The sequence below is a fragment of the Sturnus vulgaris genome, chromosome 2 (genome assembly GCF_052056855.1).
Source record: "Sturnus vulgaris isolate bStuVul1 chromosome 2, bStuVul1.hap1, whole genome shotgun sequence".
NCBI lineage: Eukaryota > Metazoa > Chordata > Aves > Passeriformes > Sturnidae > Sturnus > Sturnus vulgaris.
This window is the reverse complement of record NC_142244.1, coordinates 30,048,231-30,074,126: the sequence shown is the minus strand read 5'-3', so window position 1 is coordinate 30,074,126 and position 25,896 is coordinate 30,048,231. Positions and strand designations below refer to the sequence as shown.

The 25,896-nt window shown below is 41.2% G+C and overlaps 1 protein-coding gene across 9 annotated transcripts in view; it reads right to left on the bottom strand.

The window, feature by feature from the left end:
* Window positions 1-351: 351 nt before the first annotated feature.
* STXBP5L (syntaxin binding protein 5L) overlaps window positions 352-25,896 on the bottom strand; it is a 189,081-nt gene continuing 163,536 nt past the window's right edge. For 7 of the 9 annotated variants that reach the window (XM_088159032.1, XM_088159033.1, XM_088159034.1 and 4 more), the window contains 7 exons: window positions 22,408-22,578; window positions 9,778-10,017; window positions 8,560-8,920; window positions 7,442-7,607; window positions 5,637-5,748; window positions 5,043-5,263; window positions 352-4,008 (listed from right to left, as the gene is read on the bottom strand). In XM_088159032.1, coding sequence (XP_088015158.1) covers window positions 3,967-4,008; window positions 5,043-5,263; window positions 5,637-5,748; window positions 7,442-7,607; window positions 8,560-8,920; window positions 9,778-10,017; window positions 22,408-22,578 — 1,313 coding nt within the window. In that variant the 3' untranslated portion in view covers window positions 352-3,966. The remainder of the gene's footprint in view (window positions 4,009-5,042; window positions 5,264-5,636; window positions 5,749-7,441; window positions 7,608-8,559; window positions 8,921-9,777; window positions 10,018-22,407; window positions 22,579-25,896) is intronic. The other 2 variants (XM_088159037.1, XM_088159038.1) reach the window with 1 other exon arrangement.

The following is a 25,896-nucleotide window of genomic DNA, read 5'->3' as shown; positions in this document are numbered from 1 at the left end:
CCTGTGCTACAACAAACACAGTTTATATGTGAAGGAGGCCTTAGGTTGGATGCAGCTCTCAAGTACTTTCTATTAAAAAAAAAAAAATGGTTTCTATGCCCACCTGCATTATGCATGCACTGTGGTGTAAAAGGGAGTCTGGAAAAGGAGCATAAACTGCTTTAAAGGAAGGTTTATGTGATAATTTTATACCATACATGTAGTAAATAGAGTATTTTTGTTGCACATTTTTGTGTACCAATCCTGGTACCGTGAGAAATGACTAGTTGACGTAGATAGTTGCACTGTAGAACTGTAAAAAAACTTAAATCCCCTCCCCCCAGGTAATTACAGAAAACCCGATTTTCAAAATTTCAATTGTCATGTCTTTTAATTCAAGATTTGCAACTGAAGTGAAAACTCTAGGAATGGATTTAATTTTTTTATTGATAAATAAAGTATCTTGTACTTCATTGAAGACTTGCCAACTCTGCAGACTTATAAATAATCTAATTTAATGCATTTTCTCTGTCTGTCTACAGCACTAGACACAATTACAAACATCTGGTCAAACCCAAAGGTGTGTGTGCTGTTGGAAGTTCTGTGTAACTGGTTTTGGATGTGATTGTGACAGAGCTCCTGGAGAGAAGAATGTGAGAGAACTAAGTATCTAAATGAACAAACAGCATTTTAAACTGAACTAGTCTTTCCAGCCAGTCTGGCCTGGTGTAGCTGAGGATTGCGAGGCTGAAGATACATCTAAGCTTGGGATTTTTGCTTGAGGTGGTGCTGTCTGAGTGGGAAAGGTGAAAGCACAGAAAGATTTCAACATTCAGTGACAGATAATGTCCTTGATTTTCCCCCAGCCAGTCACAGTCCTACAGTCTTTCTCAGAGTCAGATGCTGTTCTCCTTGCTGGGAATGCTGCAGCTTCATGCTTGTCACTGACAGCCTTGAGCAGCGTTCAGGGCAAGCCTTGCGAAAATCCCACGCTCCCCTTCATTTCACAATAAGTCACCCAGACAAGAGTTTTTCCTCCCTCATTGAACTTTTTAAGTGATTTTTTTTTTCCACATACATGGTAAATCTTGATAGAAAGCATTTAACAGTGTGCACTAACAAACTTATACAACATATACATTACATATATATATTCTATATATAGAATGTTCTATATACAAACATATACAACTTTTTAGATCTCTACAGACTACAAGAAAATTGATAATTATAGTCACAAGTGGTGAACGTAACAGAAATAGTAATTGGTAACTGTCTGGAAATATGTAAAATATGTAAGAGTGGAAAGCTGTGACGTGATGGGGAGTACTAGAGAAAAGTTACAATTTTTAATACTAAACTTTTAAGTAAGTTTGAGGGCTGCTAAATTCACATTTCTCTATTGCATAAAAATGCAAATGGAAATCAACTGGCAGGTTTTTTTCAGCCTGGTGTTAAACTAGAGACTGCTGTCAGCCAGAGCCAGTTGGGCCTCGTGTGAGAGATTTGTTGAGGACACTTTTCTCTCTGGGTGAGCTGCAGTGATCAGCAGTTAGAAATTGCTCTTAGATTTTCTTCAAAGATCCCATGATTCCAATCAGCCTGTGGGGCTGCTTCTGACTGCCACACTCCAGGGCAGAATGGAAAATAAGCTGGCTGCTAGCCAGTTTGAATGCTGCCGCAAATGATTTTGTTGCCCAGAGACCAGTGGGTTTGGATTCTAGGCCAAAGCACAGGCCCAGTGAATACAGGTTTAAACTGAAGATCAAATTGGTATAATGTTCTCCCTTATATCTCATTCTCGATGCCTGGTTAGAGTCATGCTTCCTCACAGGCACAAGTGGTTATTTCTGTGACCCAGCCCTTGGAAGGAATTCCCCAACCCAGTTCCTACTGGCATCAGAGTGGCAAGTTTGGCATAGCCTTACACACATACACACAGAGAAATCCTCTTGGGTCATGGACAACTCCCATTCCTTAGCTCTCAGGAGAAACCTGGGCATTGCTTAGGCTTTGACCCTTTCCCCCCCCCCAGGTTTCTACAGTTCTCACAGCATAGAGCAGTTTCTCCTGTGCTAGAGGAATTTGTGGAATCTCATTCTCAGTTGAGCTAGACCTGTCAGGGCCATCATTTTGATTTTGCCTACAGCAAAATGTAAAAATCTTGCAAATCATTAAATTCTCTTCTGCTAAAATGGGAATTTAAAATTTGACACCTCAAATCTCTTCCAACCCTTTAACTTGTGCAGTGGGCCAACTGCAAGGCCAGGCTTGTGGATGGTACAATTTCCTGGGCTGTATTTTATTGTAGGTAGAGGAAGAAGATGGAAAACACATTTTTGAGAGGGATCATCTGCACACTGTGATGATACAAACACTGCTGAAGTTAAGGTCTAGGTGGGAGCGGGATGGTGCCTGTCTCCATCAGTGTCCATCAGGATTCCTTGAAGGGACAGAAGATGTTAATACTTCTTTAATAGAAAAAATTTAACGGCTGTTTTCCCAACTTTTCCTCACTTTCTTTTTTTTAATTTGAAACTATGTCCAGGCACATGAAAACAAGCCTTCAGTGCCTTGTTTCCAAGCCAATCACGGAAAAATTTCTAACCTAAGAGTTGACCTGTGTGGCAGTGAGTCTCGTAGGATAGGGTGGAGCATTCCAGCAGTGTAGGCAATAAATCCAGCTTACTGTTCTCTTCTGTGGCTGCAGGTTGCAGAGTTTTCTGCAGCATTCACTGAAAAAACCAAACAAGCCACTTTGAAGCAGAAGCAAATTACTTTTAGCAGTGTGAACAGAGTATAAATTGCCACTCACCCATGGTGTCACTTTATATCTGTGTTCCATATGTATGTTAGCAATGGTTTTCCATGCTCCTCCCTGGCCCAGTGTGTAGTGTTTCCGCTCTAATCTCTCTCTGACACAGGTTTTGGGGGGGTTTCTGTGCAGGCCCCCTTTAATAATTTCAGCTGAGCACTTAAGCTGTTCTGCAAGCTGCTAAGCAGTCTCTGTGACCAGTGTTTGATGGGACTGTGGTTTCCCATCTTGCCTTTTCTAACTTGAAGAAATGCTTTCCAAAGTGGGATTTCTATTCCTGCTACTGGAAAATAAGGCAACCAAGTGATTCAGACTCCATGGGGATGAAAAGTGCCACGGCCCCCCTTCAAGGACAACAGATGAATCTAGAGCACATGTTAAAACGTATAGATTAGGATGATGTGTCATGTGTTCTGAATTGCAAATAAACCATCTATGCACATGTCTTAATCACCTTTTTAGATAGTGCCGGTCCAGCTACCTGCAAAACTGTTAAATTTTGGGGATAGGATTTTAAATTTATTTATTTTTCTGGTAGGAGTTAAAGAGCGCAGCTTTTGAGCATGGCTTTTCAAGAGAAATAAATAGCAGATAAGAAAATGCAGCTCAACTAATTTTTATGTGGAGAACAGTAGCAAACATGCTTGAAATGTACTGGCTTTTTATAATGTCACTTTTAAAAAATAAAGATTTTTGTCATTTAAAGTGTTTTTTCTTTTTTTTTCTCAGAATAGAAATAAATCCCATTTTTCTTCAGTCACAACATGCTTCCTTTTTCTCTTTTTTTTTTTTAAGTTGGCAATTAGTCATGCAAAGTTTTATAAGTGCATTAACATTCTAGTTTGTACAGAATATTATTAACCAGATGCACTCCCCACAGTTCATACCTACAGCTTCTGAAAACTACATGCCACAGTGATGGCTGAGTTCCTTTTGGGAAAGAATTGGCCACTTCATGAGTCAGCTGTTGGAAAGACCCTCATGATACCAGCTTCTGTTCCACGGTCTGTAAAATTTCTCCTTGATGTCCACTGTGATGAATCCAGTAATAGTAACAGGAAAACATCTTCTAGGAAAAAACTCTCTCTGGCCAGTGACTGATAGATTTGGGAATAAATGTTGCTTCCCTGAACAGTGTTCCCAATAAAGCCACAAGCAGCTTATTTGAAAGTCTAAAACTGGTACCACTTTTTGTCCTTGTATTTGAGCATCACCTATAGAGATGGGAAAAAACCAATCAAATGGCAATCAAACACCGTCCTGCATATGAGACACCACACATGACCTAGGCCCATTAACTGTTAAACTTGAGAATTAATAAATGCAAAACAATGCAATACTTCACTAACAATGTCAGCAGGTCTTGAGTCCCCTGAGATCTCATATTTAATTTCATAGTTATTACGTTAAAAAAGCATTACCTGCTATTGCTGTTTTTAGAAGTTTTTTCCTGAGGAGCTTTAACTACTTTTCTTCTTCAAAAATTAAAGGAACTTGCTTTCTATAGGAATAAAAAAGACACTTCTCTATGGAGCATAGGAGATATGCCCTGACTATATAAACTTCTTGCATTTCAGGGCATGTCCTTTTTGCCTCACACTTACAAAAGCCAATAAAAATGTAAAGGTCTTCTCTGGAGATGTGATGCACATTAAATGAAAAACATGCATTTTGGGAAGTATGCTTTGATGTTGCTTTATCTTCAAGAAAAATCACTTTAGTTTTCCCAGTCTTAATAACATGGGATGGAAAAGCTTTCCATTTCCAGCTCCAAGCACAGAAACTATTCCTACTCCTGGTAATTCCTATTCTACATAACAGTACCACAGGGCTGTACTAGTAATGTTCTCCTCTTCCAATGAGATCTGTGAAGGTTCCTATACACTCATCCACCTACCTGTTTTCTGCCCTACTGCATGGATGTGCTGCATTAAGTGACTTAAAAAACAAATCATAACGAATTAGTCAGAAAGGCAAGATGAAAGTGCCACGTTCTAAATTCAGAGGCTAACAATAGATGCTCATTTCTGAAAACGTGAAAGGAAGGGGTGTGCAATGGCAGTTTATTTTTTGACATTTGGATAATTTGGGAGCAGGAACAATGCTGTGCCAGTTGACATGAGCACACCTCCAACACCAGGACTGGGTGAAGGGAGAGAAGGGCACTTAGCTTTCTTAAAGGGAAGCAAAAGCTAGGTCGCAGGGTTGGCAGTTCCCAGTTCCAGGGTGTGGGTGCCAGGGATCCTACCTCATGTGCATGTTTGGAAAACGCCTCTGCGCTGGCCATCATGCTGGCAGTCCTTTCATCAAGCTCACCCAGCTTCTGTCCCCTCTCATCCAGGGCAAGGCGTGCACGAGTCAGGTCCCCAATGACCCCACCCGCGGCTCCTCTCACGCCTTCAATCCCGCCGGATCCAGGGATGTGCTGGGCGAGGCTGCGAGAGGCTTTTCCTGCTGTGGCCTCGCCAACTGCAAAGGAGAAAGGAGAGACAGGGATGAGCTCCTTGGCCCGGCTCTGTCACTGCTCCTCAATCTTTAGTTGTAGCCTTGTAGCACCGACATCATTTGAGGGGCAAGTGGCACAAGTCGAAGGTTTTGCTCTGCCACCATCACATCTGCAGTGCAGTCATGTGCTCCCCCACTCAGCTGATCCAAAGTAGCTCCCAAGGTGAAGGAGTTATGGAATGGTAGACAAGGACCCTCCCCTTCCTCAACTAGGTCAACTTTCTCTTTTCATCAATCATTTAAATCTCGTGTAGTGCTCCATTCCTAGATGACAAGGGCAGGGGATCGCAAGAATTAATTTCTGCCCAAAAAAACCCCCAAACAATAAATCACTCACAAAGCTCCTCTCTGTCAAAAGCTTGTCCACTTCCTCCAAAAAGTCCTTTGAGAAAGCCTCTGTTTTGGGCTTCTGGTGTTTCCACAGGAGTAAACAAATCCCCAAGCATGTCCTAGTTAAGCCAGAAAAAAGTCCATGTAAAAGGTTAGTGAGGTGAAAGTGGTTCTAGGTGTTTTCTTGATTATCATTAACAAGCCACATGCACTGGTTCTAATCAACTAGTTTTAAAAGAGTCTGTTGTGTCAACAGCATGTAATATTTATGTATTCTGACAAATGCTTGGGCTAACTAGACTCACTCATGCTTTCAAAGGGACTTGGTTTGTCACTGCCCAGTCCCATATTTGCTACCAGAGAAAAAAATTGCAGTTAATACAGAATGAAAATACCAGTGATAAGGCCACATTTTGCTTAGAAACAGCAGAGATGACACTATAATTGAATAAACAATTTGTTGTGTAGTATGTATTTTGCTTTCTTTTTATAGCACACCTGAGTTCAGTGCTTGCCAGCAATTCAGAGTTTGGTGGTTTGTTTTTTAGTTGATTTTTTTCTTTTTAAACAAAATTCATTACCTTCCTACAGCCTTCCCCCAACCCATTAGTGTGCCATCAGCAATGATAAATAAGCACATCTGCTGAAGGCATTGCTCTGGTGCCACATCTTGGAGCAGTCACTCCAAATAAATGTCAGGCTCAGATTTATTTGCAGCAGGAAAAGCTGGATCTCTGAAAAAAAATGGATGGGAGAAGTGTGCAGTCCCATTAGTGTCTGAAACTGTGTGTACTGGGAACAGTGTCGGCCCTGTTGCTCAGCTCTGTGTTCACTCCACCAAGCCACTGCAAGCAGATCCAGTTGCTGTGCTGCACATAGTGCTCACTCCTGGGGGCTGAGTGTGATGACAGCACTGTGACTCACAGCCACTGCTCCTCTGCACAGTCAGCTGCTCTGGGGAGAAAAACTACTGCAGCCCTTGGAGCCTAAGTGGAGCTCTTATGCAGCCCAGCTTTGTTTTCCCGGGTAGCAGGTGATACTGGGTCATCTGCTTTCTCTACACACGTGCAAATGACCATGCAAACCTTTTTTTGCTTAAAAGCCAAGATAAAAGCAGCCATAGTCTAGAAGTACAGAGAAGCATGGGCTGTGTTTCCCTTTGCTTGGGAGTTGCATGATGCTGTTAAGGCTGGTTAAAAAAAAAACCAACTAGCTTGCAACAGCCTCTTGGTGTAGGTCCATAGTCTAAGATGCATAGGCTAGACCTTCTGATTATTATAAAATTGGCTCCTTGCAAAATAATCTCCTCTCTGGTGCACAAAAGCTGGTGTGCAATGCTCGCTTCTCAAAGTACCTTTTCAGACTTGAGAGAGACAGTGTTGTCGTGTGAGTTGAGCAGCTCGCACATGTTATTCTCTAGGGCATAATGAGTTCTGGCAGGTCCACTTCTTTTATACTTCCATTCTGGTTCTCTGCTAATTATATACCCCCCCCTCTTTTTTTTTCCTTTTATTAATCATGTTTCTCCCTGTAACCTCTCATAATTCCTTCTCTTCAGTAAATGACATTTTCACTTTGCATTTTCATTGTAAAATAACCAAACCAAACCAGCCCATCTCTACCATTGTAAAGACTTTTTGCCCAGGTGCAGGTGACAGTGGATAAAAAAGCCCAAAGAACAACAGAGCTGCTGACCTCTCTCTGTTGCAGATAAGGACCTGCAGCACTGTCCTTATCAGGGCCAATTTACCCTGATGAGTGAGGCCACCATCCCTCCCACAAACAGGCACCAGAGTGAAGTGTGAGCCCTACCTGCAGGTTGTCACACATCTCCTGGCTGTACGTCAGGCGCTGGATCTCTGTGGGAGAGCTCAGGTACAAAGCCTGCCCTTCATTAGTGAAACAGAAGGTCCGTGCTATCCTCATGTCTGTGACAGGCAAATAGTTGATGTCCAGCAGCGGGCGAAGGCTGGGCAAACTGAGGAGAAGCAGATTCCCAGGTTAGTCACCAGCTGCCACACATGGTACACCTGCTCTGTGCCTGCATTTTAAACCAACACTTCACTTCATGCTCCTAGTAACTGCAACAGTTTAAGTACAGCTCTAAGCTGAAAAATTCTGCCATAAAAATGCTGTATTCCCATTGTATTTTGTTTGCTGGCATGGAGAAGTTTCAGCAGCCTTGTCTCCATGGCCCTAAGGCTACTGCTACTGTCTGGATATGGAATGTGCATGTGGCACTGTATGGCTTGTGTCATATGGCTGGGTCATTTGCAGGGCAAGGCCTGCAGGGACATCTGTAGGAAAGGGCCTGGAAGGGCCCTGCTTCCACTCTGTGGACAAAGGCTCCAGCATTACCTTTGCTGTCTTCCAGCTTCTTGTTGTTTGCTGTTTTGGACAGTACTTTCCCAAATTTAAATGGCCTGGCCAGGGAAACAGGGTGCAGCAAGGTGAAGGTACAACTACAGGGCTATTGCACAGTCAGCTCCCTGGGGAAGCAGACAAGGAAGGGAAACCAAGTGCTCTGAACAGAAAATCTTCAGAAGTGCCAAGAGTGGGACTTGGTACTTCACAAAGGATAAGGAGAACCCTTTCTATGGCTGAGCTGTATACTTCTCTCTACCTTACCCACCGTAACTGAGCAAAATTATCAGGGCTTTCTTTTATAATAGTTAAAAATCACCAGCTATCAATTGTCACAGGTACTAGAAAAGAGCAGGAGCTTGCTTTACTGTGCACCTGCCTGCCTTAACTCCCCATGTGGAGACAGCCCAAGGATCAGGTATAGCTGCATTAAGGCAAGGAATTAAACACACCCACCAGGGAGTTAATGCAGAGCATCAGGCACTCAGGAGAAAACACAAGTGGAATATGACAGCCCTGTGCCACATTTTTGTTTAGTTTTGCCACAAGATTAGTAAGATAAGTACCTCAGTGTCATGATGTGCCCATTAGCACAAAAGCACGCCAGACAGACGCTGTTACAGAGGGTGACCACATCTGCTCGCAATAAAAAGGACGTTTCAGTGATGTTGAGGACATAAAGACATGTTTGGGAAGGCAATGAGAAGACTTTGGCTTGTTTTTCTGAACAAATGACTGCAAATTGATGATCACCCATATCCTGGGAGGAGGAAGGGGAATGCATGACTAGTTTCCTTTTCCTTGTTTTGTCACCATCATCAGCACTGTGGGGATCCCTCCATACTTCATAGGGTCGATGTGTCAATGTCCCCATGCAGTTCAAGCATGCGAAGGTCAGCACGGCTCCCTTCAGTGTCAGGACGGTGCCTGCAGAACAGAATTTCCTCTCACTGGCACTGGCACCACAATCAGACTGGTTGTCAGCACAGCACAGCTGACATCCAGCTTTTGTAAGTACAGCACACACATTAATCCAGCCAAGGTGACAAGGCGTGCTTGCTCAGTACTGGAAAAGTCTCAGGTAGCTGATATCTATAATGATGGATATAATACAAGCTGTTGAAGATGGCCCATTGTTTATCTCTACATTTTACTAGTAGAATATTTATTCCCCAATAGTAAAATTGCTCTAAGTCTGGTGACCTTCCAGCACTGGTTTTCAAAACTAAATGGGGGTGGGAAACCTCTGCTTCTGAGCATTCTCCATTATTTTGTCCATTTTTAAGCACATGCTGTCTCTCCTCAGACCTGACCTCTCAGCCCTCTGTTCTCTTTGCTATACCATCTGTCACTCACTCAGCCAAGGATCTCTCCTGGCACAGCAACCTGCCAACATTTTGTTTTCTTTCCTGAACTCTCTTCTGCTTCTCTGCAGCTTTCTGATACTAAGACAGCCAAGCTGTTTGCAGAATCCCAGACAGAATTCTAAACAGGACTGTAATTTCACAATTTGAAGGAACTCTGCTAATTTCCCGTTCCTCACAAGAAACATATAACTCTGCCTGTTACACAAGACAATCTTTGGAACTAACACAACCGAAGCATCTCAGTCTATGAAGTTGTTGGTCCCTCATGAACATCTTCACCTGTGTGCCCTCCACTCAGTGAGTGACCACTGCTTGAGTTTTTGAGACATTTCTGCCCCAAAGGCTGTACAAAATCATGCAGTTATTACCTCATTGTACCAAGACAGATAAAAAACAGGAAAAGAGCTGCACTCTCACCACTTGGTGACACCATGACCGGCTCTGACTGCCGTAAGTCGTCACTAGCAGGCAGATTAAGGGACAGGATTATGACCATTCCTAGGCCCGTTCCAACCCAGAGACAGGAGGAAACAGCAGAGTCATTCTTCCGGGCAAAGGACTCCATGAAGTACAAAGCTGTGATTGCCTCTTTTGAGTCCCTGTCGATACTGGACACGCTGGAGCTTCGGGAGCGGCTGAAGGAATTTTCCCTATTTTCTGCACAAATAAATACAAGAAAACAGGCATAAATTGGTGTTCCATGAACAGGCAGAAGCCTGCAGCAAATACAAACTCCCTGCAGAGTATAGAAAATAAAGTTTTCTTAACCTGAGCAAACATTCTGCCCCTAGCATGATATGAGCTTGCTGCCAGTGTATAAATGAGTGTGGAAAATGCTGTCAGACATTATCAGTTAGATCTGCATTAGAAATAGCTGCCTATTATGGAAATTAGCATGGACTAATTAGAATTTACAACAGCCTTAGCTCAAAGGACTTGTTCTAAATAGCGCAAAATAATTTTAGACCCATATGTTACCAATGCATTTAGAATTAATCCATGTATCTCATTGCTGCAGGACGTGAAGAGAGATGCCACTGCCAGCTTGAGGCTCTTGTTGCCATCACTACGATGTTCTAGCACTGCATTCACAGCCGTCATTTATTGTGAAGCTATTAATAACTGCTCCCTGGGGAAAAGACACCCATTGCTGAACTGAACCCAGTCTCTAAAATGTGTCCAGGTACAAATCCACTCTGGCTTCCCAGGGAGTGAAGTGAGAAACTGCGCTGTGCCCTTGGCAACAACTGCAGAGTGAGCTGGCACTGCCTAAGCTTTAGCAGGCAGCACTGAGGGCCAGCTGGAGACAGGTCTCCCCACTGCAAATGCCCAGGTACAGAGACTCTCTCTGAGCTTTTCAGAGAGAGGTAACAATGAGGCTGAGGAGCTCTGCTTTGCTTTCCCTAGTGCCAGGCAGGAAGCACGAAGCTGTGTGAGGAAGCTCCTGGCATTGGCAGGGACATCAGAGGCTATAAAATACAGAGGGCTAAAAAGTTCCTGAAGAGTCAAGGAGCCAGAGAGAAGATGGGAGTAGGACTAGATGCTGCACAGTTCTTGCAAAACAACTTATGCCAGTGCTGCTCTTTACCAACCTGTAGTTAAAAATGGGATCAGATAATTGGAAACCCCACACTATCTTTTGCAACAGAAATAACTGGAGGTGAAGAAATAGTCAAAGGTACTGCATCTGAGAAAAAGGTCTTGCTCCTGAACCCATCATTATGAAGCAGATCTGTATCTAGTACAAAACTATCCTTTGTATAGCTCAGAAGAGAGTAATCTCTTCAGAGTGTCTAAAAGAGAAGTGTCTAAAAAGAGGAGTAGTTTCTGCCATGTTTGAAGAATAAAATCAGAAAATTACTTTCTCACCTACTCCAGTTTAAAACTGAGCTAATCCTCACACTGTATACATGGTTCCTGTGCTTCACCAGAGCAGCAGCTTTGCCAGTGAATCTCTTCCTCAGACAACAAACTGGAGTGTTGTGTTTCCCTGCCCAGATGCCTCAGTGCAAAGGTATCCCTCCACTGGAACTCCCTGGGAAAGACTGGAATGAACCAGGGCGAAGCACTGCTGGAACCACACCAAGTATTTCTGCGTGTGCTTCTGCCTTAAGTGTTGACACACGGGGTTGGGGCAGATTCTCCCACTACTCTTTCACACTTGGGCTGCATTCTGTCCTTTGAGGACATCTGTAACTTATCAAAGAGGAGTTTCACAGGACAGTTGCTCCTGGCACTTCAGTTCCACTCCCATGGAAGAGAAGCTTATGTCTACTTGACCTTCCAAGCACTGCCCTCGCCCCATTTCCACTTTCTTGTAGGCACTGTTGCTCTCTAGTTCTGTCTCAGCACTGCTCCATTCAGCTGCATAAACTGGGATTGTCGACACATCTACAGACATAGCTGCTAATACCTTAAGAATTAGTGTTTCCCATAACCCCAAGCACTTTGTACTCCTCCTGCAGGGAACAAGTTGGCCCAGCTTTCTTCCTGAGCACCGACAGGTGCCAGGTAAAGAAAGGAAGACAGTAATTTCAAGGCAGAAATCATCAAGACTCCATATATATATACACACACACATATATATATACATACATATATAGATACATACATATATTTTTTTCTCCCAAAGGGTACCTAATACTAAATAAAAAATGCTATTTTGTAATTAATCTTCTCTTTAACAGGTGTATCACAGTCACATAAAATTCAAAAGTGGTGGTGCTCAGGCTAAGAAAGATGTTGAAAGGACAAATGCAGTTAGTGTAGGCGACATACACAGAACTTAAAATATATGATGTGCCATTTGCAAGTGTCATCAAGCTTTCTCCCTCCCTAAATTAACAAGAAATGTTCATCACTCCTGTGCAGTACAGTTAACTAATACATTTCTGCAAAACTGACACTAACAGATATAATCTTTAGGACACTTTTGGGAACATACTGTGCCATTTTTCATTAAATACACTACTCAAACTGAAATTCTAAAGATCAGCAAGACATATTGCCAAGATTTGATGTTATTAAACATATCTGAACAGCAAAGTCTGCAACTGCTATATGACTTTATTGGCTGACTCTAAAGCAAGGTAGAACTCTCTCCTCTTCCTAGATTTCAGGGTAAAATTTAGTCAATTGTTCCCTGGGACTCTTTTCTCAAAGAGATTCTACCCCAAATTCTTCATCTAGAAAGCATTCCATTGTCTCTTGGGGAAACACAAAAGCATTTTCCTTGGGAAGTTTAAAAAATTTTCCAAATCTCTTCCTAGTATGATTTCTATGTCTTAAAATGACATCCCATCTTCTCAAAGCTAACCTTCCAGTCTGTAGCAATCCTTAACCCAACCACCATATTGCAGATTTTCTGTTCTATTTTCCTTTTCTCACTCTGCATGATGGGTGTAGCAAGAATGTCAGCTGCAACAACTTTCTGCGGGAGTCTGAACTAGGACAACTTCCTTGACATAGGCCAAAGTTGATCTGGACTCTGTGCTTCAATGAGCAGACAGGACATTCACCTGTGAGAAGCTCCTCAGAAGTTTCTGTCTTCTCTGGAGAACATCCTGCTACATGGCACTGTCTCCTAAATGTGCTCCTGTCTCTAGATTTCTTCCTGCTTTAAGGAAGTCCAGTATTCCCTTTTATCTGAGAGGTATATATCCAACTCCCAGGATCCATTAGGTCCCACACAGCCTCTCAGTCCTCTCACACACTCAGATTTCTTGGCTTTTCTTTTCTCCTATATACCTCTCCAGGCTGTTTCTGCAGCTGGCAGCAGAGAGCACCATCAGAGGGATCCAGTGGCCCTTGAGAACTAAGTAGTGACTGTAATTTGGGATGATGAACATTATGAGCATTATTACCTACAGTCAGTGCATTTCAAAAATCTGCATTCCATGGGTCAAGGCCACACAGAATAAACACCACTGCTGTCCAAACAGTAGCCCTGCTTGCTTCAAAATGTTTTAATTCAGCCCCATCCTAAACATGGTTTGAGTTAATGATCACCAGATGGAAAGTCAGGAACCAACTTCCTTTGTGACACTGGACTTGTTGTTAAATTCGTGTGATGAGCCAGCAGCATACAAACAGAAGCTTTATGACTTGAAGCAATCGAAACTCCTCTCAGTTGCTTCCCACCTCATGGAAAAACACATAGGACACTTCAATGCATGCACAGACTAAAAAGGGTGCTTTTGAGTCTTCCCTTTGTTCATCCGTGTGTGAGCAGTAAGTGCTGTTCATTGTGTGAGGATTTCTGATCCCATGGAAGTGCTGGAGCATTGGGAATACAACCCACTGCTATAAAGGCACACGTATTGCAAAAGGACAGAAACGACTGAGCCAAACACATCACAACATTTATTCAAAAGTAGCCCTGAGCAGCTGTCCCACACCCTTCCTTGCCTGACAGAGTGTCCTGCTACAGTACACTGGTGTCTAGGGGAAGATTGAATTTAGGGTTTGGGGGTTTTCTGAGAATTTAAAAGATTGTTTGAGTAAATGGTTCCATGTCTTTCAGCTGCCACCTGTCCAGAGCAGAGATTGCAGAGATTTTTTTCTCTTTTAACTCCTTTTCACTTAGGAGAAATAAAACCAGAATTTCCTCACTTTCCCACGGAATTAAAAAACCCCACATGTATGCTGCGCTCAGGGGAATATTCTGACTTGTCTATTCTCAGCTGCACCAAAAGCTTTGTGAGGGGAACACATATCATATCATATCTTCCAGGAAATTGTTACTGGGATTTTTATAAAACAGTGGAATTAGGACTAACAATAAAGTGATTTTCTTTGTGAAGTTAGGAATCAGGAAAATAGAAGTATCACTTGTTAAGAGGAATGAAAATACCCAAACCTACCAGTGACAAAGATCAACATTTTCATAGCAAATATTTACATTCATTACTGAAGAGTTTTGCAATTGATTGTCAGTGTCTTGGATGCTATTTATAGGTTCTTTCCTGGTTTTAAAGTAATGAGTAATTGATATGTTTATGAAATATATACAAAAGTTGACCTTTTTGACATGAAAATCAATATATTCTGGGGGAAAAAAAGTGGAATGGTTTATATTCTCCTTGCTTGGAGAATTCTAAAAGTTTTAATCCCAAACACCAAAGCAAACAGAGGCCAATGGAACTATTTAAAACATTAACCAGTTTAAGACCATCATCTTACATTTTAAGAGAAATCTGTCACTTTCAAAATTATGTAGTCAGGAAAGGATTCAAAGCTTTGAATGTCAAGGGAAATATACAGTAAAGGAATTATACTTACAGCATGAACTTTTGCACAGTAACATCACAGGGACACAGAGACCAAACATGGTACTGATGGCAAGTTTCCCTAACAGTATGGTGTGGATATGCAGCTTGCAGAGCATTCCAACCATGGTGGCATTGTCTGTGCTCCCATGGACCTCACCGTAGGTGGATGCTTGACCCTCCCCAGAGAAAGTTCAGAAATGAATTGCCCTGAAGTTGCTACAATTAAGGCAGTGTAACCTGAAAGGTTTCATGGAATTCCCACTGATGGAATGGATGGCAAATAAAGGCTTGAAAGAGAAAATAGATTCAAGACAGTAGACCTGGATCTTTGGTATTTCCAGAATATAGTAAAGTTGAGGCGTATGTTTTAATTTAGTAAGTTTTAAAAACAGAAGGGAACTGTCAGGGCAGAATTATTCTTCATGTTGAAAAAGTAGAAATAATTTCTATAAAAATGCAAAACATCGTTGCATTAAGAATCTATCAAACTTTTGTATTTAATTGTATGAATCACTTCCTTTGACTTACACAAGCAAACTGTCTTTACATTAACATCACTAAAAGCTCAGTTTGGACTTAGCTTATGAGCTTGGACATATGTTTTTTAATCAAAGACATCACAATTCTCTAGAACTGAAACCCCAGCCTGAACTATCCATTCTGCTGAAGCATCCTTCATAACACTGACGCTTTAGGAAAGAATAACTTGTATAACTTTTATACATAGAAGTACCGAAGGATAAGGTGAAGACAAAAGGCATAAGAGAAGATAATGAAGCCATGGCACAGCAACAGCTCTGCCTCCACACCTTTCTCACCTGGGCCACCCATGGTGCTGGGGACTTCAGCCTCATCCCCAGGCTGTCACTGGGGTGAAAGTTCAGAGATCTGCAAAACCTGAACCTCCAGGGGCACTGGAGTGGAAGAGGCAGGCCAAGGGAAATGACCATGGATATAGCAAAACACTTTGTGTTGATCTGAAGTGATGGCTAGCAAGGGAAAAAAGCTAAATTTGAGTATGCAGGGCATAACTCAAATTCAATATGCCTAAAGTGAAGTGTGAAACTAGTTTCACCTGGAATCAAATCGTCATTATGATTATCAAAGCATTATGACTAGACATTCAGTGACTGTAAGAACAACGATATTTTCATTGAGTCGGTTGTTTTAAAAACAAAGAAAATTTGCAGATTCTCGTAAGAAATCAAGTCAATCCTAGTGGAACCTAACAGAAAATGTACTCCAAGGCAAGTAAGAAACACTTTTTAGATCTAGAACAAGTCATCTCTGCAACATTTTTATCTGCTCCTCTGCACAGACAAGAAATATGGTGACAAACAGAACAGTTAGTTGCGACTGTGGTTTACCATGGTGACTCTAAGTTTTTTCCTGCTATACAAGTCTTATGAATTACACTGATGGCAAAGTAACTTCAAACACTATCAAAATTGAAATGATTTACAAGAAGAACCAACACCATCAGCCCCTCCCTGAGAAATCAATCAATCAATCAATCAATCAATCAATCAATCAATCAAGCTAAGGGCTTTTCCATGTGCTATGAAAGTCCAGCTGTGAAAAGCCGTGGCACTCAGGGGCCTTGTGAAGCATGACCCCAGGACTGCTGTGCCATGTCCAGAGAATCAGGTAAGCATTGCTCTGGCTTGACTGCTTAGGCAAGAAAGTTTACCAGAAATTATCCACTCTGCAACATGGAGAGTATTGGCAAAAGGAATGTGCTGGAGAACACTGAGCTGTTCTGAAAACCTGTCAGAGAAGCAATAACATCCTCAGAGAATTAATTTCTGCAGTTAACTACCTTGTGATCAAAATGAATCCCCAACTGTCTTCCCTAAGTCAGGCTTCTGCCTTAGTAATTTATGTCCTGTCCTTTTCTCAAGAGATGCAGACAGCTGACTATTCCCTTCCTCTCTGCAATACCCTGCCATGCATTTGAATAATTTTGTGCTTTCTTCCCAATATTTTTCTATATGAAGCAACCAGGTTCTTTTTCTGTTTCCTTGGAGGCCTAGGAAGCACTGCCTCAAAAACTGCACTGAGCATCCTCTTGGCCATCATTACCTATCTGACATCCACATGTGGACTTCAGACCCGAGAGACTCAAGGAAAAGAAGAGCCAGTGATAAAAACAGAAACCTCCCTCCTCTACCCCCACCTTGCCACATGGCAAGCAAACGTTATGGCCATATTTATTCATCCAGGGAAAAAAACCCCAATGTGTTATGGATACAGCACTGCTGGAGATGGCTTAACAGCACAGCAATAACGGACAGGAGGAAAATGATATAATTTTTGAATAAATTACACAGCAAACACTGCAATGCTCAGCACGACACCAGGTGAGTCTGCTTCCTCAGGCAGTTGCCTTTTTTTCTAAGATAATTACTCAGCATTATGTTTCAAGACCTCAACTACAGCACACTGGACTTAGCTAGAAGTTTCCATTGGGCTATCTAAAAGGCTTTTTTTATGGCAATTTTCAAAAATACTTCTGATGAAAAAAAAAAGTTTAAATAATATAGTATATACCAAATACTGTGTATTTTCCAAAATGAATTGGACAAAATCATCCAGATGTGAGAACAGCTTATCCCTGAAAACTGTAGCCATCCTTCATATAGACACAAAAGAAAAACTTCAGGTATAAGAGTACACTGGATCAGTCAAAATGGAAATTGTGTTGTACTTGCCATAGAATTTTGATAAGGTTATTAAAAATAATAACTACTTAAGTGGTTTGTTTTGCCAGCTCACCGTGACATTTCAATTCAAGTGCTCTGTATCAAATTTTAACTACATATAACCAAAAGAGTTAATCCAAAAGCTAAGTGCTGAAACTGAATTGTTTTAAAGGAAAGCTAAAGTAAATTCCAAGTTTTTGTTCTTAGCATTCCTAGAAAATTACAATGAACAGCAAAACCTTGCTAGGATTCCTTGTTCAGAGGCAATTTTGTAACACCAGTATGTAAATGGCCTTTCTAGAACAAGGTGATTAGGCTGGACTAATTGAAAACTACATAATGGGGAATAAAAATAACAGTAAAAAAGGAAGACAGTTTTCCAGCATCGCTGCTGGAAGTAAATGAATTGCAAAATGCAACACTTTGTTGTATTCACTTTGTCTTTATTTCCTTCCCATGATGTATGATGGAATCATAGGTGGACATATGTATGCAGAATGCCCAGATTTCTGTATGCATGCAGACAAGGAGAAAAAAATGGCAGACTCAGTCAGCACAAGCCAGAGAGAAACTTTTGAAGAAGGCAAAATGGCTTAAAAAATAAGTGTTTGGAAAAAAAGGACCAAAAACCAAGAAGTATCAAATCTGAAAGACTTCCACTAACACACAAAGCAAGCAGAAATGCATGCCAGCAGCATGTGCATCTGTGCACACAACCATGTACCCACAGCTACACAAGTACAACCACACTGAGCTCCCTCCCACAGCAATTTTATTTATTCTTTAATACCGCTATTTTCTTTAATTCAGTGTTTTCTTTAATCTAGGATTGCAATTAAGAATTCAAATGAAATACATGCTTTGTTTTCCTATGCAGAAAAAAAGTGCAGATGTTTGGGATCTATTAATCTACACTGCAGTTCTTGATCAGATTGGAATCGCCGCAGTTTTAAAAACGATGATGTTAGCTCTTAGGCTGAGAGGGACTATTTTGGGTCTGTGCCATAGCACAGAAGGCAAACTAGTCAAGCCACACATTTTCCCCTGGAAGCTAAACAAAAAAATTAATCCCTATTTCAGTGTTTCTGTGAAGACCTGCAGAAAAAATTGGGTGCTAGTCAGAACCCAGAGCTGGAACGGACCAAAACATGTGCAAATGGCGACAGCCCTCAAAGAAATTTGCTAAGCTTGGAGACAAAACACATTCCCATTCTACAGAATGCTATCAAGGGTCAGAATCTCTGTAAGGATTTTGTTGGCTAAGAACAATTTGTGTTCATGTGTATTTTTTTATTATTGTTTAAGAGTACAATGTTAACATGATAATAAAAAATGTAGTCTATACTCTGTACAAGAAAGCCTTATCAAAGAAATATAAATACTAACTCCTAAAATCTCAAAAACTTCTTTTCAAAAGGGACTTGAAGTTTAGATTTTAGAAGCTCAGCAATGGAATCTCCTATATTTGTGGGTTTGTTTACAATGCCAATGAATTCTTATATTCAAAAAAGATACTGCTTAATTAAAAGTATGTGAAAACAAGATTGTTTAGAATCAGCGATAATGGAATCATAGAGTAGTTTGGGCTGGAAGGAACCTTTGCAGGTGTTGGGGCTTGAATTGTTCCCTTTTCTTTCTGTGGAATTTTTCCCATTGTTATGCTAAGTATTTGTGCCTACACCTTAGTAGCAATAGTTTTCTCTCAAAGGGGGCTGGGGGACAGGGTGATACCAGAAAAGGAAAGGTGGGACAGGGGCCTGGGCTCGCTCTCGCTCTCTCGCTCGTTCATGGAGTCGAAGGAAGACGGCCGGTGCTCCTACCTAGTGTCCTCCCCGCCATCCCAACACCGGGAGCCACATTCCCTGCTGTCAGACATCGCTCTGCTGCCTTCCCTCTTCATCCTACTGCCTCCGGACACTGTGCCGAGCACCACGACCGACACCGTGAGGGGGGAGCGGCTCCTCCATCCCTCTCACCCCTGGGCCGCTGCCGCCATCACCCAGCCCCTTCAGCTGCGCGGGACCTGCCCTGCCCACAGCACCGGGAACTGAGCACAGGGAGAGGGCCTTGGCCAAAAGGGACTGGAACTGAGCTATACTGTTCTGTTTTGTTGTCAATTTTTATAGCTGTTATTGTTTCTGCTGTTTGCCTTGTTAGATATATTAGTAAAGAACTGTTATTCCTACCTCCCATAACTTCTGCCTGAAAGCCCCCAGTTTCAAAGTATAATAACTAGAAAGGAGGGGGTTGCATTCTCCATCTCAGGGAAGGGGTTCTTGCCTTTCCTTAGCAAATACCTGTCTTTCAAACTGGGACAACAGGTCATCTGGTTCCAACTCACCTGCAACAAACAGGGACTGCTTCCACTAGGTCAGGTTTCTCAGAGCCCTGTCCAATCTGGCTTTGAATGTTTCCAGGGATAGGACATCCATCACCTCTGTGGGCAACCAGTTCCAGTGTTTCACATTAAAAAAACCCACTTCCTTATAAATACACTATTGAGAATTTGCAAGGTTCTAATTTTTTGCTAAAATTAGATATAGAATACTGAGGAACTATAGAATTTTTTAGTACAGCCATGAGAGTGGTGCATTTATGAAAGCAGAAGATACTGAGACAACATACAATATTTCAAAAAGCATAAAAGAGGATGATGAGAAGACTGGGAAAAACATAGGTCTAGGCAGTAACAGTAATGATGCACCACTCCTCTGCTACTGCTACTTGGCTTTTGAATTATTCTGCTATGAATGTGGGAGAAATATTAGCAGTGTATAAATCCGAGCAGTTCGCAATATTTCAACCAGCAGACAACAAGACAATTACCCTGCCCTTCCCTCCCCCTTCCCCCATTTCCTTCCTATGACTCATCATTTGAAGACATTCTTCAAAAATGTTTGTCTATATTAGGAATTCTTTCCGCAGAAGTAAAGAGGTGAGAGTCAGCAAAATCTTTACAATCAGCTCACTGGGACGAAGTCAGAAGAATTTATTGTGTGAAAGTTTGTTGAAAATAGACTTGATGAAAATGCTGGAAACATAGTTCCTATTGTACCAGGAGGTCAGATTTGAGTAAGTAGAGTTAGAAATCCAATGCAAGGGGAGAAGATCCATTTATTATTCTAATATATATCTTACTATTATTTACCAAAATGTATTATCTTTTTAATCAAATCATACAGAAGAGGTTGTAAAGACCAGGAACTGGAAGCATTATTAAAAAAAATCTCCAAGTATCATCAGTGCCTTGGAGACAGGCTTAAAAAAGGTAAGAACCATTTACTCCCACACAAAGGCTTTTTAAAAAAAATTTTATGTATAAGAAATCCTTCTAAGATAGCAAACTCTAATCAAAATTCTACTCTTGTAGAATAATAAAATCTACCAAATTCTAACCTGAAATGCTACCTTTCTAGAAAGGACATAAATATGTATCTTGACTCACCTCATGAGAATATAAAAATAAAGGAAATAATTTCTTGGGAATACATCTATTGTTTGTTGCAGCATATGTTCCTAAGTACCCAATACATTCTTAACAAAGAGAGGAATCTTTTCATTTTATTTTGGAACAGCTCAACCAGAAGATTTTCACATTAGAGAGAGAATTCTTATTCTAAGCATATTCTTTCTCAAATCTTTTAACTTCTCTTCTTCCTTTTCCCTCACCCAGAATAAGAATCTTTAAAGCATCGTACCACCTTCCACCATATTGTTTAGTAGAAAAACATCAAATCACTTGACAGAACAGTGGGTCTAGAAATTCAAGGTGCATGAAGAACAGCCATCCCAGGCAGATCATGCAGTAGAGCTAGAACTCAAAAAACTAATACCACCAACTGAAAAATAGTTTAGACAAGCTGGACAGAAAGCTTTGCTTTACTGAGAGATTACAGATAATCAGAAAATTATTTTAGTCCACAGATCTGCTGAAAGGTGACTCGTACACAAATCTACACACCTAAGGACAAACTCCAACCATGCATGCTCCATCACATTACATGCTAATAGAAATTACTCTGGAGATTGCCTGGCTTGCTCTTGCAAGTCATTTCACTAACTTTACTGAAAGTTTTAATACTGTTTAAGTGCTACTTTTAAATAGGAATTTTTAATGTAAATTAATTCAATTTACTTCTTAAACCTGAAAGGAAGTTAGATTATTATCTCTAAAAGAGATACACTTTTATATTAAACTTGATAGGTATTGTAACTAGCCATGAACATAAAGTGATTCATATGAAGATTCACATAAAGTGAAAGAAAGCAACATTATGCCATTAAAGTATCCCTATATTACTAAATGTTTTGTACACAAGAGTCAGTGGGACCTTAGGGAGCTGTGGGCTCTGCCTGACAGTGACACTATTTATTCTGGGAGGATGGGAGGGAAGAAGAAAAGAAGCATAAAAGGATTAGATAATCCTGTGTCCTTGGCAGGTACAAGTAGTGCTGATATTGCAGTGGTATCTGCATACAAGAATTCCAGAAGAGTGTGGTACTATTTAGAATGAAGAAAAGCACTCAGCAATAGCAACTACTGTGGCAGTGGTATATTTTCCATCAGGACCTGTTATATGGCAGTGTTACTTATCATGTTTGTGTGGCACATAAAGAGAGCTATGAAAGGGTTATGTTATGTTTGTAATCAGTCATTAATGTGGAGGAAAAAAATTGCTATTTTATGTTACCATAAAGATTAAAATATCAAATCTTCTAGCCATGTGTCACTAATAAAAAAAGGCCTTGAAACAATTTGCATTTAAAAATACAAAGGTAGATAATCTGAGTGATATAATTCCCCTTGCTCTGTCTTCATTAACAGATGTGGAAATTAAGGAGTACTGGTTCCAGCTGTAACTGCAATGCAGCCATCTCTGCAGGTGGGCATGTTAGGATACAAATGCTCCTCACAAGAAGATGATTAAGGTCATAATGTTGCTGATTACCTATCACTGTTTAAAGTGTTAGTTAGCTCAAGGCAATAACCAAGACAAGGATCCTGCTGAATTTATTCCCTTTTGCACCAGGTGAGAAATTCACAAATACCTGGCAAAACAGTCAATGTCACCCACCTTCTGTGGTGACTGGGAGAGAAATCTCCATGCAGGCTGCAGACTGGGCTTTCCTGAAGGGGGGCCTGCCAGGCCCTCGGCGGCTTGCTCTCGACACATCTGCACTGGAAAGTCGTTTGCCTGAACTGCAGCTCTGGGATGTTGGGCTTGTACAGTGACCATTCACGTGATCTGGAAAGTGAATGCAACAATTGCTAGGTTAAGTATCAGCTCTCAAGATTCACAATGGAGGAGAGATGTATGTTCTGATACTTGAGAATGGGTTAAATCAAATCTTATATAACTACTGATTTGTTTTACCAACATGTATGTAAAAAATAACTCACCATATCTTTAAGGTATAGTTTGAAAAAACCTGAGGGCCATGTGTTCTTATGAACACAAGGTATGTGTTCTTAGAGCTGCAGATCCCACAGCACTTTGCTGACCTATGCACACAGGCATTTACCAAGGTACTGCAGGTAACACTGGCACCCCACTGTTGTGTCTCCCAAGAGATACCAAGTCAATTTGAATGTTTTCTTTCCTTTTTTCTCTCATAAGAACTGCAAGTGTCATTTACTATAGGGTAGAATTCAGAGCTAGACATCTTCCCTGCCTGACTCAAAGCTGCATGATACAGGCCACTATTTGAGATAATTACAAAAATAGCCATAATATTGTAAGTGTGGAGGCCCATGGGCCTGCCACGGCTCCGCCCACAGCCTTGCCCTGCAGGGATGTCCCTTGAATGGGCTGTGATTAGCTTATCTCAACCCTCCTGGAAGGATGCTCCTTAGGTTGGCACATGTTTTCTTGTCATGGTGAGCTATCCCGAAAGGCTTCAGTGATCCCACCATGCCCTAGTACCCATGTTAATCCTTTGTAACCCATTGGTCTTTCCCCCTTGGTACACCCTTGCTTTCCCCCATAAAAACCCGTTTTTCCCCCTGTTCTTCCAGGGAGCTGTTGACCCTGGCCCCCTTCACGGAGCTGCTGGATAATAAAGGAATCTCTGCAGAGTTGCCATACGACGCTTCTGTCTCTCTGTCCCTGAGTTGGCCTGGGATAGCCTCACAAGCAGAGCTGAAATCACTGATCAGAGCTGATCACTTGTGGCCACAGGCCACGCTTGCTGAGGTTTATCTGGTGGCTAGGAGACCTGCCAGAAGACCCCCTTTGAAGGCAGTCCCCTGTGGGACCCTCTCTGTGAGAAGGTTGGCAGCTTCCTGGGTCAGAGCTTTGGATCTCCACGGACCCTCCTAGCTGCCAACAGTTAAGTATTTTATTCTTTATATATCACATAGACTTATTTTACTTCTAAGGAAACTGACTATTGAACAATTGATTTGTCTGCTACAGCTCTATAGAAATGAGGCTCTGGTCAAGCAGCACAGTGCATGTTGCTGTCTCATGGGGTGGGAAACAAAACATCCCTGCTTCAAACTCTTACTACATTTGTCTGTTCTTTGTCAACAGGACTTTAAACCACAACATCCACTGATCAGGGTTTGGATCAGAGCTCAGATTTGGAGTGGACCATAAAATACTAATGTGATATTTTTCTTCCTCTCTAACGCCAGGCAAGACAACATGAGGAGAATTACCAAACACAACTTCCCCTTCAACATATGAATGGATGCACACTCAAGTATAAGTGAATTATTTTTGGCCAGCACGTTATTTTAAGTAAACAGCAGGTAATAAGCTAAACAAAAGTTCAGTCTCATGCAAGCACACTGAGTATTTTATTTAAAAGTGTAAAAGCTCAACACTATTGGTAGGGACAATCTTGGGGTTTCTGCCTTAATTTTAAATGGTGGGTTATTAATATCTGAGAATTATCTTAGTCTTTAAGACTCTATATTTAAGTATCATATTCAGTCAACTCTCTTTGATTTGTATTGTATCCAAGGAAAAGATGAATGTTCATGTAACAAGATAAATTTATTTCTTGGTTACCATGCATGATAGTGTACATTATGAAAAACTATTTCTATATTCACTCAATATTCTGGTCCTATACTGAATACAGTGTATAGTGTGGTACATGTAGTCTTTGAATGTGCAAGTCATGTCCCTTCCATGTGAAAACAGTTCACTCTTAATGAACAAAAGTAGAAAAAAATGTTCAGAATTATAGATTAGAAAGCAATTTAGTTTCTGTACTGTGTAACAAAATAGCTCTGTAAGAGACACAACTTCATGATTCTTGTAATTTTTCCTTAATACATGGATATTAACTGAGCTAACAGCAGATGTAAAACTGATGTGGATGACTCATTCCATTTGTAGTTAGGAAATTTTCCAAAATTTGCTGGAACTGTTTGTGTATTTCAGTGGAAATCCCTTGAGATCGGGGGCTTTGTTCAAGGACACAGGCTGACTGTTGAACCTCAGCAACACACATCCAGCGGCTTCCTTTCTTCAAAATTCAGTTTGTGGGAAGGTGTTTCAGCATGATATCTAATTATCTCCAGGGGGAATCCTAGGAATTAGTGAGGAGCATAATCGAGTGAAAAAAAATCATATTCTATAGAAACATCAACAACATTTGTGAGTCCTCTCTCCTGAGCATTGTACAGAATGGCCAGAACACATGCAAACCTCTGTTAACTACGCCACAGTTTAAGAGAAAGACTGCTATGTTTCTCTAAGTATGTTGGCTTGTCTCAGTTGCCTTCAAAGGCCCACATGAAATCATCAATAGGAACTGGGCACCTAAATCCCTTTAGCGGCTTTGACAATGCTTTATTGAATAAGCAAAGCCAGTTCCTGGGAAGAAAAAAATCAGGCATCATCCTAGAGGCTGTGGGGATATCCCTTCAAGTACTGAAGTTGGTGAAATATTGGTGGGTGCTATAACAATGAGAGAAGAGGGATTTTACTGATCAGGTACAAACTTGTCTATATTTTAACACTGTTCTGTTCCTCTGTGTCTTGGGGTACAATGCAAAAATGTGTATTCTATCACCATCTGTTGAAATGTGGGAGGGGTGGTGATCTTCATCTCTGTGGGAGATAACTTCTGCTGATGTGCCATCTGATAAAATCAGGGGGATGATCATCGTTATCTTTTCACAACCCATCCTTCCTCCAGAAGATATCTTCTGTTAATGGGCCATTAAGTCCTATTGTGTGACTGATAAGATTACATCATCCCATTGGGAGATACTCCCAGGGGCAGGAGCCAAGCCTTTCCTACCTAGATAAAAAACTGAGATTTGGAACACCAAGCCAGCCCTTTCCACTGAATCCCAGAGGAAAGTCGGACCTTTTCCACATCATTGCTGGATCTTCGGAGGAAAACTGCACCTTCTACAGGAGCACTGCTTCAACAGAACCACATCTGTCATCCAGGAGGACTGCAGCCACCATTTATATGGACTGCTACCAACACCCTGACTGACAGGGTGTCAGGTTGTATTCTGACTCTGTCAGTGGTTTTCTTTTGTATTATTGCATGTATTTTTTTTCCTCTTTTTTTTTTACCTATTAAATTGTATTACT